Source organism: Myiozetetes cayanensis, unplaced genomic scaffold (genome assembly GCF_022539395.1).
Source record: "Myiozetetes cayanensis isolate MyiCay16 unplaced genomic scaffold, myiCay2020 scf7, whole genome shotgun sequence".
NCBI lineage: Eukaryota > Metazoa > Chordata > Aves > Passeriformes > Tyrannidae > Myiozetetes > Myiozetetes cayanensis.
The window spans coordinates 23,559,228-23,576,217 of record NW_026087964.1 but is presented as its reverse complement, the minus strand read 5'-3'; the positions used below and the strand labels follow the sequence as shown (position 1 = coordinate 23,576,217).

General features: G+C 38.2%; 2 protein-coding genes across 2 annotated transcripts; both read left to right on the top strand.

The window, feature by feature from the left end:
* The first annotated feature begins 74 nt into the window (after positions 1-74).
* Positions 75-7,348, top strand: SGCB (sarcoglycan beta). The gene is made up of 6 exons (XM_050337851.1): positions 75-133; positions 1,538-1,747; positions 2,548-2,733; positions 2,846-3,037; positions 3,573-3,704; positions 4,565-7,348. Exons 1-6 carry the CDS (start codon positions 110-112, stop codon positions 4,766-4,768), a joined length of 948 nt encoding a protein of 315 aa, XP_050193808.1. The 5' UTR covers positions 75-109; the 3' UTR covers positions 4,769-7,348.
* A 443-nt stretch (positions 7,349-7,791) lies between these two features.
* LRRC66 (leucine rich repeat containing 66) lies at positions 7,792-15,996 on the top strand. The gene is made up of 4 exons (XM_050337861.1): positions 7,792-8,339; positions 10,651-10,820; positions 11,349-11,676; positions 13,069-15,996. Exons 1-4 carry the CDS (start codon positions 7,844-7,846, stop codon positions 15,738-15,740), a joined length of 3,666 nt encoding a protein of 1,221 aa, XP_050193818.1. The 5' UTR covers positions 7,792-7,843; the 3' UTR covers positions 15,741-15,996.
* Positions 15,997-16,990: the final 994 nt, after the last annotated feature.

The following is a 16,990-nucleotide window of genomic DNA, read 5'->3' as shown; positions in this document are numbered from 1 at the left end:
CGCCGCCGGGTAACGCCTGAGGGCACGGGCCGCGGGGACCGCCCGCACCGCGGCACCAGGGGGCGCCCGCGGCCCCTCCGCGGCGGCAGCGGTGGTGGCGGCGGGGAAGATGGCGGCGGCCGCCCCCGAGCAGGTCCGTCAGCGCTGGGACTCGGCCCGGGGAGGCGGCGGCGCCGTCCCGGCGGGGCGAGCGGGGAACGGGGAGCGGCCGGCCCGGCCGGGGGGCGCTGGTCGCGCACGGGGCGCTCTGGCGGGGGCGCCATTTTCACGGCGGGTGTGAGGCTGGTGCGGTGCCGGAGCCCGCCGGCCCCGCCGCCTGCCCGGGCCGGGGAGGGTCGATGGCGCTTGGGGCGCTCCCGGCCCGTGCCCGGGGCTCCCCGGGGCAGGACGGGCTCGGCCATGCAGGGCCCGGGCGGGGCGGTCGGAGCGGCGCCGTGCTGGCCGTAGGCGCGGGTCTGTGACTAACAAAAATACTCTGTGCCTTGGGAATGAAGCGCGTGGCATTTCTGAGGCGCTTGGCTCTCGGGAGCGGGGCGGGAGGCGGCGGTGGGGCCGTGCGGTTCGTGCAGCGTCGGAGCGGGTCCGGAACATCGCCCAGAGAACCCTCCATACACTTGCCCAGGTCAAGCACCTTCTTCAGCACCCTTTCTTTGTGCTTCGGCAACAGAAGAAAACAAGATGTTTTTAGCCTTTACATCAATATAGAGACGAGCAAGTGCGGTAAACGTAGGGATTCACGTGAGGTGAACAAAATAACATCATAAAGATCAAGTCCCTTCTGTGAAGGTTTGAGTCCTTAAATTGCACTCTGTTCAGTTCAAGAGAGGTGGAACAAAATTTTGGACAGCTACAAAAAAACATCAAAGGTTTATTTTATCCAGGAATATCTACCAGAATTTTTTCCATTACTGTGTTACATTAACAGGACATTCTTTGCAAACTGGTAACTTAAGATTGTTAAGTTTGGTTAGGCAGGCCAAGTTTCCCATGCCAGGTTTGAGGCCTCACAGTTTTTTTCTCAATGCAAGCAGTGTAAGTTCAGTGCAAGCCCTGTGCTATCAAACTAACTTAAAAGCTGTATTCACCATACATACTCCTTTTGAATAGACTGAGAGTCTATCACATGTGAGCATGAAGGGAGCTCAAATCCTGTATATTGGCAAATGACCTGCAGGATTATCTCCTCTATCTTCCCTGAGAGGCAAAAACTTGATGAAGTTCTTTACAGCTGCTTTGGGTTTTTTTACTGCAGCAATGTCATTAATAATTTCTATCTGCCATGATAAAAATGGGATATAAAACCATATATTGTCTGAAAATACCTGGATTTTAAACTTAATCATTGTGTTAGCAGAGATTGCTGTGGTTCTAAGCATGTATGCTAAGTACAGAGTGGCACACTGAAATCTAATATTGAATCTAACATCTAATGTGTTACACTAGTCAATTCAGATTTATAATTTTTTGCATATGTATACGTGCGTCATTTTGGTGAATTTACACGCCTTTTAAAGCTAATCCATGCTTTGTGTTACAGCAAAGTTCTAATGGCCCGGTGAAGAAGTCTATGCGAGAGAAGGCTGTGGAACGCAGGAATGTTAATAAGGAGCACAACAGCAACTTCAAAGCAGGATACATTCCCATCGATGAAGACCGTCTCCATAAGACAGGGTTACGTGGCAGGAAAGGCAATTTGGCCATATGTGTGATTGTTGTTCTTTTTATTTTGGCCGTCATCAATCTGATTGTGAGTATAATACTTACACCGTAAGCAACATTAGATCATATTTCATTGTGATGGTTTGTTAGAGAAATAAAACTTTTCTAGTATGGCTGAGGACTTAAAATGTACTGAAGGAGATTCCCATTTTTCTCCTTTCTTTCTTGTTCTTTTGTAGCCTGAACAAGATTAGATGGAAGAATCATGTAAATTCAGTTACCAAGATCCCAGCAAGGAACTTACTGTTTATGCAAGCAAGAATCAGGAACCTTCAAAGTGTCACTCCATGCAAAGTGTTATTAGTGCAAATGCAGTCAGGATATATGTCAGGAACATTTTACGTAACAGAGCTGCACGTGAGCGTTCAGAATTAACCAGCCACTGCACTCTGAAGCTTCACTGTTGTAATCACCACCTCTTTATTGCTTGGTCAAGGAGAAGTTTTGTAACTGGATGAGCACCTGGGAGGGTGTATTATTCTAGTTCAGGGTTAAGTATGTACTGAGCTGAGCTGTTCAGGAAATTTCCTTAGCCCATACTACCATGATTACCCTTGAACAGAAAAAAGATATAATTATAGATTTAATATTTTCATATATATATAAATCATTTCAGTTACTGTTCCAGATAAGTCTAAAATTAATGTAAAATGCCTTTCATAATTAAATGTGTTATGATGGAATTAAACAGACTAAAGTAAATTCACACCTAAAGCTCACTTCAACACTAGGATTAATAATTGTTTCAGATAAAACATTTAGTTAATACCATACTTCATGTGAGAAGATACAAACAATTTAATCTTTTAAAATGTGTTTCTCTTTCAGATTACCCTGGTTATCTGGGCAGTGATTCGAATCGGTCCCAATGGTTGTGACAGTATGGAATTCCATGAGAGTGGCTTGTTGCGGTTTAAGCAAGTGTCTGACATGGGTGTTATACATCCCTTGTATAAAAGCACTGTGGGAGGGAGACGGAACGAAGATTTGGTGATCACTGGGAATAATCAGCCTGTAAGTTATACCACGAATTGAAAGTCTACGAGCAACACTAGAGAATTACACTTACCTTACTAATAAATGTTGTATTTGAAACTTTATTAACCTAATGACTTTGTTTCTGAAGATTGTATTTCAGCAAGGAACAACCAAGCTTAGTGTGGAAAAAGACAAAACTTCTATAACCAGTGATATTGGGATGGAATTTGTTGACCCACGGACACAAAATACCTTGTTCAGCACGGACTATGAAACACATGAGTTTCATCTGCCAAATGGGGTTAAAATCTTGAATGTACAAAAGGCGTCTACAGAGAGGGTACGTCTCTCTTAACTTACTTTTTATAATTAATGAGAATACAGTGCGTAGTTTGTTTGTGTACCAGTAGAGTAGCACTAGTTATTTTATAGTGGGTTAAGTGTGCCTTAGGAAGCATTGGGCAGCCCTGTTCCAGAAAAAAAAACCCCAACCCTATAAATACAAAGAAGGAGCAGATTAAGTGAAAACAGAGGGGTAAGTTTACATAATCAATTCTAAAAGGAAGCGTGTATTAGCTACTAGTGTTAGCTGTGTATCCCATGAAATTGTCATATGAATTGTTATTTTTATCACAAAAATAAACTATTTTACATGCCTTCCAACATTAAGTAATCTTGGTTTTAAATGTGAATGTGGAAAATAACAAATAGGCAGAAGGTTTGCAGGCATAATGGCAGAAGGGCAAGAAGTACATTGACGTTTTTTATTTAATTGTGTAGCAATACTTTTAAGGTAATTAAGTTACTCAGCCAAATACAAGTGACACGTTTTCATTGATCTGTAATCCACTTTTTTATGTATGTTACGTTTTTAGATTACCAGCAATGCGACCAGTGATCTAAACATAAAGGTCGATGGCCGTGCTATTGTCCGTGGAAATGAAGGTGTTTTCATTACAGGCAAGACCATTGAGTTTCGAATGGGTGGTAACATGGAACTGAAAGCAGTAAGTATTTCAAGTCAGCATTTTTTGAATAGTTTAGTTTCACATTCAGGCTGATAGTAAACTGATGTAGCTTTATAATGTTTCAGATTTTATATTAAGTAGTCATGCATAAAAGTTTAGTATAGCTGGCAGGATTTAAATAGGAGGTTTATTACTTTGCTGTTAAGTAGTGGTTCAGTAGTTTTCAGGTTACAGTGATTTACTACTGTTAAGACACAAAAAACCCACAATGCAATTAAAGCCAAGCTTTTAGCCTCTGCCCTGGAACAAATACCAAAGGGAATTAATTTTCTCTTCTGGAAGCTTTTTGGCAGTCAGTAACCTTTGACAGTTAGAAACACTACCTTCTGTGCTGCCACAGCAAGACTCACTGGCTTTCCTTTAAGGCTTTTGGAAACTGCAGGGCATATGGAATGATGAAAAAGGTTAAAGGAGGATTAAAAAATAGAGCTATATGCACTTTCATTTCAAGTGTGAACAAATTTCCTATAGGAATTCAAACACTGATTACCATCCATATTTTTAGATTTACTGTATTTGCTAACAGGTCTGTAAAGTGAAAAAACACACTTCTGCTGTCTCAATAATGATCTACCACTGCAATAACAAAGTACATTGCTTTGCATAGTTGAGAAATATGTGAGAAAAGCAGAGTTGCTTTGCATAGTTGAGAAATCCATGAGTATTATTATATTTTCCATTAAAAAATTTAACCTTTTCATACATACCTTTTTTACTATGTTGGTTCTACAACTGTCCTAAAGATGTCATTTATTAGGTAAACCAGCTCGTCCTTCTCAAAAATAACCTGCCATGTTTAAATTGGAAGCTGTAATTTTTTTTTCTCTCCTCCTTTATAGGAAAACAGCATTATCCTGAATGGAACTGTGATGGTCAGTCCATCACGACTGCCAAGTTCTTCCTACGGGGAACAGTTCAATAACGGCAACTGGCTGCGTTTCAAGCTCTGTATGTGTGCAGATGGGACACTGTTCAAGGTTCAGGTGACAGGTTATAACATGGGCTGTCAGACCTCTGTCAATCCGTGTGGAGCCACACACTAAAGCAAACCACTGCCAGGAGACTTCTCTTTGGTGTTTACATGTATTTCTATGAAGTAATTGCATGCCTTCAAGGAGTTCTGTTTTTACAGCAGTTTATACTAACATTTCTTACATATTTTTAAAGAAAGGCTGTTATGGTCAGAAGTATTACATTGTTATTCTGCTGAATGGCACTGATTCAGTAAGCTTTCAGGGTACGTGCACACTGAAATACCTTCTTGAATATATTTGAAGAACATGATCTTAGCAACAACATTTACTGCCTTCAGTTGCCTTTAGAGGTTTTTGTCCTACGTCCCAAGACCTTGAGGACTGCTGACAACATGACTGTGATCTGAAGTACTTCAAGAGGAATGGCAACTTGTTGCTGGAAGTGAGTTTGCCTAGGATGGCTGAAGTGGCAGATTCTTGTCTTCTCTCCATTTCTAGTTGATACAGTGATTTTCCCCAAACTTAAATGGTTTTTCAGATGCATACTAAGTGAGGAGTAATGGCAGATTCATTTTAAAATATCATGTTATTTCTGCCATTTATTCTCATGTGATCAAAAAAAAAATCATAAATCATATTTGCAAAGTAATACTGAGTGTGCAGATGTAACTTGAGTTTTGAAATAGCCTTGCAGTTATTCAAGTGTTGCTTGAGCTCCCGTTCTCTCTGTACTGTTAAGGCATTCTAGAGATGCTTAATTTATGTGAAGTATTTATAAAACATGTTTATATTAGAAGTACATTTTTAAAGATATAACTTGCTCACTCCCCAAAAATAGTGTTTTCCTGGGTGCTTTAATGTGAATAGTGTCTTGAGTAATAACCTAAAGCATGACCGTTGCAGCAGTGTCTGATATCAGATCTCTCTTTCCCCATAAAGGTCAGTGCTGATGCATTACTGAAAATGTCCTAAATAAGTTCTGAAGTTAAACTGCAGGTCTGTAATTCAAAATGTGATGGTACGACAGCAGAGTACGTACATGTGTATCGGAATCTGTCAGCAGTGGAAGTGTGGTGAACTGGGGCCTATTGCAACTGCTTTTGCAGCATTAAAGTGTTTTGTGATAAAAAATAGACCATCTATAAATAAGACTGCTCCTTTCCCCATCCCACATATTTCTTCAGTTTAAAATAGTTTTTTTAATGTTTTGCAGCAGCATCAAATAACCTTAATAATGGAGGTCACAAAGGTGACTTTGCAACAAGCTTTTCTGAACAAGCACACACTTCTTTTCCTAAATGTTGCGCGAATGTTACAAGTTAACTTCAGAATTGGTCATTTGTTCTGGGAAGATAAACTATCTACCCTTGTTTTACAGCACTCAAAGTACACAGAATTCCATAAAATATGAACCAGCTCCTGCTGTAACAAGAACTTCACATCTAAGGTCCCAATTCCCAAATTTACTGGAAGCCAGCAAGTCCTCAGGCAGAATGTGTATGGGTGGAAGTGATTTCTGGAGGGGGATCCTTGAGTCAGGTGTTATACCGCACAGGAAATCAGAGGGGTCATGTTTCTCTTACTGCTCAAAGGCAGTAATTGCTGGGGTTTTGAGGCTGCACAGCACTGGAGCTGTTCTGACAAAATCAGAATAAGCAGGATAAAATGTAGCAAAAGACATTGAGTTGCTTGCATTAAAGATTATGGGAAAGTACTAACATTTTGTGTACTGCCTTCATGAACTTCATAGTTTTACTGGAGTTAGTAGTTATTAAACACTTCACACCCATTTTGCTGAAAACGTGCACCTCTCTTTGCTGCTAAGCAGTGCTTCATTTAGCATTTAGTTACAGTTAAAGAGGAGGAGGAAATAAACATTTTTACAGTTCTCACTCTCATGCTAATAGAAGTTTGTCACTTTATTTTTTTGTATATATATATATATATATAAAAATACATTTTAAAAAGAGCAGTATCTTCCAAGCTGAAATAGATCTTGCAAATGACAAATACTGCCTTGGTTGAGTAGGCTACACAAAAAAGCATACTTAAGCTCTTCCCTGGTTAATACTGACATGCCTATATGCTAGTACTGGATTCTTGTAATTATCAAGAGTTCTTTTTAAAATACTGTATGCAATGTAGCTGAAAGATTTATCACAAAGGTACTCTTAAATCATGGTCTGGAAAACTGGTTTTGAAGTGTGAATATTTTTGGTCAAAATGTAGCAAAACCAATAATACAGGTAACAAATGAAATAAATTACCAATTTGCTACCCACTGCTTATGGACTGGTAATATGTTTTATATTTATATTGCACAGTTTGAGAAATGTTGGCACCACATATGCCTTGTGTTGTGTGTTTACTTGTATGTTTTCTAACTAACTGCCTAAGGTACATTTTTTTTTTTTAAATGTATTTCAAACATTGTGTGGCACATTATTTCAGTCCCACAGATGCACTTAAGATTCTGTGTGTTTGAAGTGCGTTCTACATGCCTCTGTAAAATGCCATACCGGGTACGCTGAAACAACTCGCATGTGAAGAGTTCTCAGCATATGTAAAGGTGGCAGTTGTTTCAATGGGTGAAAGACAATAGAATTTCTAATCTTTGTTTTGAAATGAAACAATAAATTCTAAAATGCAGCTGTGCTTCAAAAGTCTTATTTCTAAGGATATAGTTTTTCATTAAAAATACATTGTTGTGTTATTGACAGGGAAACTGGTATTTTATTAACTGTAATTATCAAAGTCAATCCACACCTATTTGTCGTGGATTGTATCCAGTGGACTTTGCTCAGTGGTAATTGTGTATGATACCTGAAGCAGAGTTCAAAAGTCTCCACGGTTGTTAGTTCACAAGCTCCTGAGAAGTTGTGTTTCTTGAACAAAGGGCTGGAAAAGGAAGAAAAGGTTCTAATTGTTTTTTGGGAGAAGTGGAGGGAGGGGGAAGGTTACCAGTTTGTGAATAATCTTTTTGAAAAACACGTAAGAACTCCAAGACTGAATGTTTAAGGCAGAATGTTGGTAATGCTTTGGTTATTTGCTGTTGATTTTTTTAATGTCAAAGTATTTCCGCTTTCTATTGAATTCTTGTTATGCTGAATTTAACTATAATTTTACATTTTACATATAGATACTATGGATAACCTTCACTTGAGTGTCATAGCTGTGGTCCTTTACTTTAATCTTCCTGGATCAGTGGGAACCAAGTCACAGCAGATTCTTCTTGCGACACATCACCATTCAGAATGTCAGTGGGATGGGCAGTTCCTACTGAATTGTTCTTTTACCGGAATATCTACTATTCCAGAAGATGTATCACGAACAGTAAGAGTGGCTGATTTTAGTTACAATAATATTAAAAATTTTCTGTGCACTGATGGAAGAAATGAAGGATGGATGCTGAAACACCTGAACCTCAGTAACAACCTGATTTCTGAACTCTTCTTAACTGCTTGTACAAATTTACCTGTTTTAGAAACTCTGAACCTCAATGGTAATGCCATCCACACCCTCACCCTGGACACACCTGTGCCTGCACCTGGGTCTACAACACACAGAATTGTTGACCGCATCCTGCCTGCTTTGAAAGTATTGTCAGTTGAAAGAAATAATCTTAATACAGTTCCAAGAGGTAAGCATTTCAAAAATCTTTAAGGACCTGGCTTCCCAGGGATAAGTTGGTTTTGGATATAATTCACACATCTTACTGAATTCAGAATGTGACTTTCTCATTTAGTTAGGCTGAGGGAAAGTTCCACCTGCAAATACAGAGCAAAGGGATTGTTCCAGGTTAGGTTGGGGATTTTTTTTATACAGTATTTGCAACTCTAATGCCTTAATTGCAGTCAAATGTAACCAAGTTTATCCTGTAAGAGCCCAAGCAGTATTTTTGCTTTTTGTATAGAAAGGGAAGTAAGGATCTTTGGAAAAACACTGGACTCACCCGTCATGAACCTTAACATTAAGAAAATTACGGATAATAAACTTTATATTACCCTTCAGGAGAAAGTCAACACTCCTAAATAAAACTTGCTCCAATTTTAGGAAGACAGGAAAATAAGTTTTGTTCAGTCAAAACAATTTTGCTCTATGCCATCAGACACCCAACGAAAGTGACACTTTGGTGTAACAGGAGGGCTGTAAAGTTTTGATAGACTTCTAGAAAGGCTTTGCTGGCCACTGAGCTGTGTGGGGCATCTTAGCCTTTATCCTCTTAAAGGGATTATTCCCATTATCCACACTTATTATTGTCCAGATGTTTAAATGAAGCAGAAGGTGCTGAATGAGCAACCCTATCCTATATAATGTGTTGCATTTATTGATCTCTGATGATAACATCAGATTCATTAGCTCTAGAGTTTGAAAATACAGGAGGACGTGGGATGACAAACAAAAACCCCACTTATCCCACAGTGTCAGACAATGGCAATAAATGTGCACCTACACAGGGTCCTGAAAGTTCTGTGTTTCTCCTTTTATGGTATTAATTCTCTGACATGCAGGAAATCCATCATTTTGTAGTATCTGTAAGGTCATATAGACAATATAGAAAAATGACTTTATAAAAGACATTGATGCAAATTTAGGTAGATATAACTACAGATTACAGGATGTCTCAGTTGGCCAGACAGATCAGTCTTTTCTATAAGAGACTCAGTTTTTAGATGTTACAGGTCAAATTGCTATGCATGGTACCACAGTACTTCAAGTTATACTTAAATCCTGTATTCATTTAAATACATGTTCAGAACTTTATTCTCCTCATCCAAAATACTTCACTAACATTCTAGTTTTTAAGCTCAGGTAATAAAACACAAACTGCAGTTCTAAAGCAGAGGTTTCCCACAGAAACCCTTCTCTCAGCTGCCACCCCAGGAATCAGGCTGCTGCCCACTGCTACCACACCAGTGTATATTTTTAGCACAAGTTTAGCTTCAGGGAAGCATCCAAAGTACAATTCTTCATGCAGGTGCAAGGAAGAATTTATGAACTGCCAGAACTTCTGAATGCCTTTCCTATCAGCTACCTCTAGTTTTACTGCAGGAATGAATCATTCCCTCTGCTGTTCACAATAAACTCAAAGATCAATTGCTTGGCAAACAGAACTGCAAACTGAGAAAAGAGATTTCCAGTAAAGTAGCTGACACCAAGGGCAAAATTTTTAAGAACAAGTAGCTCTCAACAATGCTGTATGATCAAATATCAATTCAGAGTGACACTCAGGTGTTACACACTGTGGTGATGCTGAGCATTCAAGTGTCTGCCTTCCCACTGGAATGTGCAGGCTGGAACTTTAAGGGCTGCCTATACAGCACCTAAGAAAAATAAGGTATCTCCAGTATTCAAAAGGGCTCCTCGTGCAAGACAGATGCTATCATTACTAGGATACACTGAAGAATATACTGTCATGCTTGACAGTTCACAGGCAGACAAGCATAAGCAACACATTTTTGTTTTCAGTCAGGTTTTACATCCTATAAAGATGGTTCAAATAATTCCACATATTAAAAACTCCCATGAAATTGAGATGGCGATGGATAGGAGATACTGTATCACCTTTTGTATCTCCATCTTTTACTTAACATATTTGGATCTTGTAAACTGAATATATTCCACCTTTTCACACTCCTCCTTTCCTACCTCCAGTTTTTCAGAGAAAAACTCAAAGTACAGAGATCACAGGACTGTTACTGCTTTTATGAAAGTGTCAATTTTTAAAGCATGCATTGACAATGAATGTATTCATGTGCCTGCTGCTGATCCTATGCAACTTTAGAATAGGACAACCACTGACCAGGAAAGGCACAATAACACAAAGGCTGCAGCCACTCATTGCAATAGACAGGAACGGAAGGAATTTTGTTGCAAAGAATTTTATAAAAACACTTGATGCAATCAGGAAAACAAGAACATGAAATGTAATACAGTTTTGTTCCTCCTAGGACTAAGCCTGCTACAGTCTTTACAAACGGTCCATATGTCATCCAATAGCATACAACAGATTGACCAAAAGGATTTTCAAAACTGCTCACAGCTGAAGGACATTGACCTGCGAAACAACAAGATAACTAAAATTCATACAGATGCCTTCAGTAATCTCAACAAATTACAGGTTGTAAAGCAATATTACAACTGTTTCAATATTTTATGTTAATCATCATTAAAGATATTAATTATCAACTGTTCAGCATGATTATATTGCTCTGATTATAATATTAGTGTAGGATTATAAAAACTAAAGCAAATGGTGACATATATATATGATATATAGGAAAACACACAGACACATAAATATACAAAATATAACCATAAGTTCACTATTTATCTATGCCACAAACCAATCCATAACTGCCTTAAACACACACTTGCTTTTCTACCCCCAATTCCTTCCATGGCAAGATCCCTGCAGCTTCTCATTCACACAGGGGTGGGTCTACAATGAGAGAATTTCAAACATACCACAATTTATCATTTTTGTGTACATTAAAAACATTGGAACAATATTATTGAAATTCCTAAACAGATGTATTGTTCACATTAACTACAGAAGTGCTTGTATACTAAAAGAAAGATTGCAGATGTTGCAATAAGGATTCCACTGTAAGGCTAATCAATTTAATTATGAATTATTTCCAAATAGGTCGTGGATCTCCGTGAAAATCCTCTGATGATCCCTCTGCCACAAATATTGATCAATTTGAACTTCTTTCAACTTGAAGTGTATTCGTCAAATAATGCCTGGATATTTAACTGCAGGCTAGATGCTTTTAAACATTTATTTCATTTTCCTTTTGACTCCACAAGGAAAAAATGGAGCCTTTCATACAATAAGTTTGCCAACTCACAGAAACCTCTGCTGTATCTTTCAAGTTTCCATTTAAACTGCAGGGACAGTGTTTTGCTCAAGAGGGCTACAATCCCAACAGGCTACACATCAGTGCTGAACTGTAACTTGGACAACGCAAGGGGTAGGTACATAAAGGATTCCATCTAAATGCTCTAAAATCCAAATGCGTGCAGAATGATCAAAGAAATCTGGGTTTAAAACTGAGGTTTTAAAGATACTGTTTAAAAATAACTGAACAACAATTTAACGTGCAATTAATAGACTGGTTAGAATATTTGAAAGTCATGTTTCCCAAAAAAGGCTTCATCTACTTCCTTACATTAAACTAATAAGGATGCCAAGTTATACACAAATAAATTTCATAAAGTAGTATGTTGCAAATGTATCAGTTTATTTTGGACTGAAACAAAGTATCAAATAGTGAGGTGGCACTTCCGGGGCATGTAGGAAACTCAGAAGGATGCAATAGTTTTCAGTATTCAGCTAAAAGCAAAGGGAAATGAAAGTTTATTTGCAAGGGAAAGGATTTCTATTTCTTCTTAAAAAGTACAGCTACTGTAGCACACACTTCACTTACATTTACAATTAATACAGAGCACTGAAAGTACAAGAAACAAAAACTACAGAGCCAAGACTTTCTATGCAGATGGAAAAATAAGACCAGACTTAAGAGTATAAGGTGTATGTGTCATATACGGTGAGGCAAAATTGTTTAACTCTAATGGAGTAACAGCACTTGGAGGTGGTAAGGCTTTCCCCTGGGAACACCTCATCCCCAAATGAAAATATGTTGGGCATATTGGAAATGCCACCTACTTTGTCTTTTTACAAGAAAAGTCACAGAAACTTGGATTAAAATCAACACACTGGATTGCACCAAAATTCAGCTGGGAACAAAACCTGATCCAAAGGCAAAGGTGAACATATGACCTTGAAACATATTCCAAAAGCCAACAACCAGCCCTGACCCACACTAGCTAAAGTCTGGAACAATTGCTCAATCAATACAAATGTCCTTGATTTAAGACCTTTTTGCTGGAGTCAAACCAGTAACAGGAAAATCACAGTGGCTGTTAACAGGTGAAGTTTTATCACATGCAGTCACCATGGCCGTGCTGGAAAGCAGCTGGCTATTAGTATGTCTCTTCCACAAGGAAGATCAGCAGGTGTTTCTAGTATAATCCAAAACATACTTAGATGATTTCAGTGACCTCCAGGCTCACCCATACCATTTTTCTTGTAAAATCTGCTATTAAGACCCCATATATAGTGTGTTTTTAAATGGGGTGGTGGGGATGTCTGTATATATAGATATATATAAAAATATATGATGGTTTAACAGACTTCGTACCAAGTCTGTTGGATGATGGATTAAAAAAAATGGACTTCATAATAAATTGTCAAAATTATCAAAGATAGGTCAGAGTATGTTCTTATAGTAATAACTTGACCCTGCAAACCAAGTATCCTACGTTTTTAAGAAAGACTGAGTTTGCATTTTCTTTTATTTCAGATAATGGAGTCTCTTGGTGGACACCTAAAGGTAGAATTTCAAAAAATCACAGTCTTCCTCATATGACACTGGATAAAAAGAATAATTTAGTGATATACAATGCTGAGAAAACTGCTGAAGGATTATATTTGTGTATTTTTAATACAACGAAGGAGAAATATCTAATTTACAATATACAGGTGAAAGAAAAGGTTTCAACATTTTTGGTTAGAAAAGCCCGGGACACTAACACTGTTTTTAGACAGAACAAAACAGAGTCAGACCTTGCACTGGCTGTCTCCCTCTCAGTGCTCATTACGTTTCTTTGTGCTTTTTGTCTGGGTGCTTTTGCCAGACCCTACCTGGTGAGCCTGTGGAGACACATGTGCAGGAATAAAAATTCAGCTTCAGAAAATATATATTCTAATCAAGCTTTTTCAGAGGAAACCTTGAGCAGAGAGTTTTCTGCAAGCAAACCAACAAATACACAGCGTAACATGTTAATTTGTGATGAGAGTTCTTCAAGAAACACATGCGTTTTTCCTACAGAAACTTCTACTTCATATCAAAATGTCACTGGCAGTGGTGCAGAGTATCAGGAACAAAGCAATGCTGAGATCAACATGAAGAAAAAACCAGTGTTTTCAGAAATCCAAACTAGTATTGACAATTATGAAAATGTAAATGTTTATGATAATGGATTCTTTTCTGTTAAGACAGAGTCCCAGAACAGCAATGAAGTAACACCAACACAATTAATGAGTAATAACACTGCATTATGGAAAGATTCAACATATACAAATAACCAAGACTCAGAGAAGAGCAGGATCCCTCCCATACCCCCAAGACGGAATGCTCACCCTTACCCAAATCACAACTCTTCAAATTCAGAGAAGGGAGAAACTGACTTTCCATTTTCCACAGTACAAACACATCCAGCTGCACAAGACTCTAGAAACAGCAAAGGAAGCAACAACTCTGGTCTGCTGCATTCGGAAATTACAAAGGCTACACCAGATCCTCCAGAAAGAAAAGGTATAGTTTTGCATAATGAACCTACACACACTACAAAATTTATGCATGGAAGGCAAGGCTGTGATGAACAACTTGGTCTAAGCAGCAACTTAAATATACCTAGTGATGTGGGAGATTTTATTTTACCCAATGTCTCCAAAAGGGATACGGATATTGAGAATTTAAGCAGCTGTGAAACAACAGAAAACTTTCCTGTTACAGAGTATGACTGTAAAAGGGTATGTTCAAATGAAAAAGATGCTTCAGCAGATGTATTTGGTGATAGTTCTTCAGATGAAGGGACTCCATTCTCACTGAGTGACTGTAGTTCTTTAGAAGACTTTGAACTGGAACAACCTGATGTCAGTGACAACCTGCCAGCTTGTCAGTCGTCACTAGAGGAAGCCAATACAAATAGTGGGACAGAGAAGCTCTCAACACTGCCAGAGTCTCCAAACATCGCTGCTGAAGTTCAGCATATTGGGAAAAATGAAGATGAGAACACTGCGTATTTTGAAACCACTATTAATTATGAATCAGATACCACCAAGAGTGAAATAACATCTCCTTACCCTGATGAACATGGTGGCCACATAAGCATGTCAGATCCAGATACAGTTAGTTCTTCAAGTCAAGAAGTTCCAGGAACATTTGGTTATTTTACTAATGCAGAGTCAGAAGTACAAAACTCTGATTCTCTCCACAGTCAAAGTATGGATTTTGGTAACATGGTACTTTCACTAAAACATTCTCCCACGTATGACACAGATACAGAAAACACTCCTAAAGAGGCTGAATTGCAGTTGTATCCGCTTCCCACTGGACCACAGCATTCCCTCAGCTTCAGTCCCACTGAACAAAAAGAAAATGTACCAGAAGGAAGTACAGATGAGTGCATAGCCAGGAAGTCCCCTGAAAAGAGCCATGATGAAGCAGATATTACATTAGGAAGAAGCATGCATACATCTGAGGACAATGACTTTATTTTTGCTCCTATTGATATTGGTTTGAATGAAATTGTTAAAAAAACATCGCTGCTGCATTCCAGCAATGAATCATCTCTTCAATCGCTGGCTGAACCTAGAGCTGAAAAACATTTCATAGTCGTTACAGAGCAAGAAGACTTGCTACCACAGGGGAAGCAGGAAAACACAACTAAGGCTTGGGCAGATAAAATGGAAAGAGGGTTTGATGAAAAAAATTGTGATGGATACACAGAATTACAGGATACCAGCAACTGCAGTCTGCCTGAAGAAACACAATCTTGTAATCTTACAGCAGATCTGCTGCATCTTCCTACTTCTGGGAGAACACAGTCAGTGTTCATAACAGATAGTCATTTCCAACTGGATCAGAGTGGCAAGGATGCATATTCCTTCTCAGTTCCACAAGGTTTCTTCAATGAAAGCACACAATACAGTTCACATTCATTCCCACAAAAGCCTACAGGAAATATAATCTCTAAAAGCACTGATTCCAGCAAGATGGAGGATGACACCACTTGGACAGAACTGGGAAATAATTCTACAACAGCTGTAGAACACCTCCAAAATTCCAGTGAAAATCTCAGTCAAAAAAGTCAGACAAATTTAGGACAGGAGCAGTTTTTTGTTAAGAAGAAAAGAGCGTTTGATGGATTCGCTAACATTTTGCAAAGCAGAACAAATTTCAATAGTTGAGACACAGAATTGCAATCCTAAACTCCCACAGTGTTTATGGCATTACAGCAGGTACAAAAATTATTTTGTTTCAAAGTGAAGTGGCTTTTGTTTAGAAGGGTACTTTCAAAAAAAAGAAAAAAAATCTAACAGATTTTATGAAAAGTAACTCCAGAACATTAAAGTTTTTGATGAGTTATAGTATATATTTACTTTCTCATTGTCAGTTCTAATACATTATTTTCCATTGGAATTTGCTTCAGATATGCACTGTTTTGTCTCTCTTTGTCTAAAATAAATGTAAACATTGAAATTATGATTAAATCATTACTATTACTGTGTTTTCCTGTGGGACTCACCCTATACAGTGAAATAGTACATATTACTGTCTTTTGCTTTTGGAGCCAAATTTGTGGATTGTCTATGAATTCCCACAGTTTTGCAAAGAGAGGTAAGTCCAAGCAGTATTCAATTACATTTAAAAAAATCACTTTTTAACTTGGCAGGACATAGAGAATAATGAAAACTACTTTTCTCAAAGAAACACAGTAGAATTCAATCCTTGCAGACAAGTCAGCTATGGAGATGTAGCTATGACAGGGCATCACCTGTAGTCTGCCAGATGAGCTGATGTGGGCAGGGTAATTTAAAAAAAAAAAAAGACAAATGATCCTATACCCACTTTAGAATTTTACTTACGAGGGGCAAATCAAGAGCAGTTCCAAAATTGCTGTATTAGAATATCAGTAGCTTGATATTGAGTAACTTTATCTAAGCCAAAAGATCAAAACTTTAAGCTAAAATTTTCTCTGAATATGGCACAAGGTGGCCAATTTACTCAAAATCTCTCATATAACTCAGTCCAAATTCTATGGCAATTTCAGGTAGGTGTTTCATAGATTTAGGTCACCACAGTATTTGCAAATAACTGCAATCAGTAACATCTGTAATTCAGTTACAAGTAATGAATCTGATGTCATTCACACAGATGAACTTGTTTTCCAGTTAGTTCCTGGAGGATTTCTTTTGCTCCAGTATTCAGTGATATCTAAGCTGGTAATGAATAAGTTTATTTAGAGTAGGTACCATTTGGTAGGAGTCTACTCAGGAACCATGGATGAAATCATCTTCTGAAAAAAAAATGGTAATTTATTATCAAATCATTCATGATTTTAAAAGGTGTGATTTTGCTTTCTGTTTTTCAAACACAGGAAAAAGTTTTACATATTTAACTGTCCAGAATTGTTCATACACTATTCGTAGACAAAAAT